The sequence below is a fragment of the Phaethon lepturus genome, unplaced genomic scaffold (genome assembly GCF_000687285.1).
Source record: "Phaethon lepturus isolate BGI_N335 unplaced genomic scaffold, ASM68728v1 scaffold11295, whole genome shotgun sequence".
Taxonomy (NCBI): domain Eukaryota; kingdom Metazoa; phylum Chordata; class Aves; order Phaethontiformes; family Phaethontidae; genus Phaethon; species Phaethon lepturus.
The window spans coordinates 2260-5900 of NW_010538367.1; the positions used below are offsets into that span (position 1 = coordinate 2260).

Sequence of the window (3641 nt, forward strand, 5' to 3'; positions counted from 1 at the left end):
GGTCCCCCGGCTCGTGTGTGGGGGGATGCCCGAGCCGCGGTGTCCTCCCGAGGCTATCGCCGCTCTGCTCTAGCTGGTGCGCCAGCGGGCACTTGGGGTGCGGGGGATCGACCTTGTCCTTCTCTCCCCACTCAGCAAAGCACCTTGAGACGGTCCCCTTCGTCAGAGAGCTTCTTGGGCTCCGAGAGCAGCTACTTGTCCTCCCTGTCCACAGCTCCCTCCCGAGATGGCTCCGACCAGCCGGCTGAGGCTAGTGGTGACACTGGTGGGGACAGGGGGGTGGGGGTGACAGGTGGACTGTCCCTATGGGGATGGCTGTGCCCTGGGGCTCCTGGCCGGGAGGTGGTCCCATCAGGGAGCTGGCTGCTGGTGCCCAGCACTGGCTGCTGTGCCGAAGCCTGTCTCCATGCCCAGGGGCCGGAGGAGCGCTGGCAGCCGGTGCCAGAGGGGCCACAGCCCGGTGGTGAGGCGCTGCTGAACGGTGGGATGGGCCAGGAGCCTTTCGAGAAGGCATACTTTCTCCTCCTGGGGCAGCTCAATGCTGCCAATGAAGAGCTGGCCCGGACCCGAGATGAGCTGCGGCGGTCCAAGGCCGCTGTGGAGCCGGAGGAGAGGAAACCATTGGACTTCCTCAAGCGCAGGGTGAGCCCCTGCGCCGCGGCCGTGAGCGCGGCCAGAGCCAGGCCCGCAGGGCTGGCCTCACCCTGCGCTCCTCTCCCTGCAGAACATAGCTGAGATGCTGGGGCTGGGCAGGAGCCCCGAGAAGGTTGCAGCGGATGATGACTTGAAGCACGCGTATGATGCGGTGCAGGTCGCCAATAGGTGCGTGAGGCGGGTTTCCCCACAACGGGCTGCTGGATCCGTGCTGCTGCTGGGGCTTTGCCCCGTGTTTTAGCCAGCCACGGGCTGGGTTGCAGCTGCCCAGCACCACAGCGGGAGAGACCTCTCGGGAGCCCTCATCGCGCTCTGCGGCTACCTGAAAGGGGGTTGTGGTGAGGTGTGTGTTGGTCTCTTGTCCCAAGTAACAAGCAACAGGACAAGAGGAAACGGCCTCAAGTTGCACCTGGGGAGATTAATACTGGATATTAGGAAAAATTTCTTCACCAAAAGGGTTGTCAAGCGCTGGAACAGGCTGCCCAGGGAAGTGGATGAGTCACCAGCCCTGGAGGCACTTAGAAAACTGTAGATGCGGTGTTTAGGGACATGGCTTAATGGTGGACATGGCAGTGCTGGGTTAACGGTTGGACTCGATCTTGAAAGTCTTTTCCAACCTAAATGATTCCATAAGTAGCCACCCCCTCACATGCTGTTGGCACCACGGCCCCAGCTGGGCTGGGAGAGCAAGGGCAGCCTGTCCCTCGCCGCGCAGCTGGCTGGGGTAGCCCCGGCTCTCCTTCCCTTCGCTCTAGCGGGCCCGGAGCACCCACCTTGCTCTGAGCACCCACCACACGAGCAGACTGGGTGCCCTGCGCTCAACAGGAGCCTCCTAAGAGGGCAGGGCTGGTGCCCTGGTCCTGGGCTGTGTGTGCTCGAGGCTCAGTGCGGCGGGAGTGGAGATGCTCTGTTGGCACGCCTGGGTCCGTGCTCTCCCCAGGGTGCCGGGGCAGGGGGAGAGCTCCCAGCTCTGAGGCTTCAGAGGAGAAATACTCCTCAGCAGCCGCCCCAAGGGATGGGGTGTGGCAGCTGAAGGAGGCTGGTGCCTCAGTTTCCCCGGGTGCCTGTGTGCAGGCTGCTGGCAAGTCAGCTGCGGGAGGAGAAGCAGCAGCACGAGGAGGAGGTAGAAGGGCTGCACCTCGACATCTGCTCGCTCAAGCAGCTGAGCCAGCAGCAGGCAGCGCTCATCCAGGACCTGCAGCAGCACCAGGGGCAGGAGGGGCTGCAGCACCACATCCTGCGGCTCAAGGAGGAGAACTGGGTAAGGGGTGTGAGGGTGGGCAGGACCGGGTTTGGGGCTGGCTTACACCCCCTTGCCCTGTGGTGAGCTGCAGCAGCCCCTTAGGGAGCAATGTGGGGGACCCTGCTGCATCCCCCCAGCTCTGCCCACCTTGGTGGGTGCTGGTGGGTGTGTTCAGCTGAGCTCTACCAGGTCTGTTCCTGCCCAGGAGCTGGCCCAGAAGCTGGAGAAGCAGGAGAGGACCACACTGAAGCTCCAGAAGCAGCTGAGAGCCTATGCAAAGCAGATCCAGGAGCTTTCAGGTAAGTGCCTGTATGGGGGAGAGGCATGGGGATGGCTGGAGGGTCACCCAGCCTCAACACAGGGAGCAGAGTCATGTTGTCATGTCATCCTGTCCCGTCCCCCCCCAAACAGATGCTGGGGAGCATCTGCTTGGACTGAGCCGAGGGGACCAGATCTGGGTCCCACAGCCCAGGACACAGCAGGATGTGACCTGTGATCCTCTCCCCCAGTGAAGAGAGAGGCTGTCAGGCCAGTGCATGAGTTGGCAGCGTCCGCTGTCATCCTGTCCCGGTCCACCACGGTCCCGTCCCCGGCTGGGCTGTCCCAGGCCATGCTAGCATGGAGGATGGAGGACAAAGGGCGCATTATCAAGGCCATCATCACAGGTAGGGTTTGGGGAGATGGTGACTCCTTACCCCAGCTTGGTCCTTGATAGGGTTTCTTGGCAGCCTCTGTGTGAGCTCATCCTTTCAGTGATGCTGGGGCAGCATCCTGCCTGGCTCAGGACCAGCTTTCCACAGCTGCCTGGATCCCAACTGTCCTGCTTTCCCCTGCAGACTACAAACCACAGAGCAGCCCTGGGGCGCTCCCAGAGCTGCCAGCCTACGTCCTCTTCCTGTGCTTCCGGCACGCAGACCACTGCTGCGACGAGCCGCGGGCCCGCTCGCTCCTGGATGCAGCCGTCGATGCCATCAAACGGGTCATGAAGGTGCTGGGCTTGGGGGTGCGGGTTGGGCTGAGGTGCAGGAGCTTCCCTGGCCAAGGCGAGCGTGGCCCTGGGGCACCTGCGTGTGCCTCACTGCAGCATCCAGCCTGAGCCCCTCCTGGGATGAGGGGTGCCCTTGGGTGCTGCAGGGCTCCTGTGAGAGGGTCCGACAGCTCTGCACCCCCACAGCCGTCAACATGGAGCTACCGCGGGGCACAAGGGCTTGCTGCTGTGGCGGCCGGAGCTGACCCCAGTGTGCTCTGCTCCCTCCTGCAGAAGCACGGTGATGACTTCGACGTGGTGGCACTCTGGCTTGCCAACACCTGCCGGCTCCTGAACTGCCTGCGCCAGTACGGCCAGGATGAGGTAGGGCTGGGCTGCAGGGGTAGGGTGGGAGCTGACTGGGCACAGGGCTTGTCCCCACCTGCCGCTGCATCCTCCTTGCCCCCGACCCAAGTAGGCAGGGCTGTGCTGGGCTGACACTGCTCCGTGCTTACTGGGGGACGCAGCTGCGTCCCCTGGTACTGCTGGCTCTGACCCAGCCTGTGCCCGCAGAGCTACTGGCACGGCAACACGGCACGGCAGAATGAGCATCGCCTGCAGAACGTGGACCCCCAGAGCTCCTGCCACAGCCTGGGTGCCCTGGCTGTCCAGCTCTACCAGCAGCTCATCCGCACCGCCGAGAAGTGCCTCAAACCCATGATTGGTACGGCCTGGCTTGGGGGGGCTGCGGGGGGCTCGCGGGGCGCTGGTTCCGGG

General features: G+C 64.0%; 1 protein-coding gene across 1 annotated transcript in view; it reads left to right on the top strand.

Annotated features, from left to right (window-relative positions):
• The window catches only part of LOC104620524 (unconventional myosin-Va-like), a gene marked incomplete at its 5' end in the record, with an annotated part of 7263 nt that overhangs the window by 2115 nt on the left and 1507 nt on the right, over positions 1 to 3641 (top strand). The window contains 9 exons of the mRNA XM_010286772.1: positions 136 to 249; positions 415 to 642; positions 725 to 822; positions 1729 to 1915; positions 2103 to 2196; positions 2407 to 2562; positions 2734 to 2885; positions 3159 to 3248; positions 3438 to 3588. Of these exons, the coding sequence (XP_010285074.1) occupies positions 136 to 249; positions 415 to 642; positions 725 to 822; positions 1729 to 1915; positions 2103 to 2196; positions 2407 to 2562; positions 2734 to 2885; positions 3159 to 3248; positions 3438 to 3588 (1270 nt within the window). The remainder of the gene's footprint in view (positions 1 to 135; positions 250 to 414; positions 643 to 724; positions 823 to 1728; positions 1916 to 2102; positions 2197 to 2406; positions 2563 to 2733; positions 2886 to 3158; positions 3249 to 3437; positions 3589 to 3641) is intronic.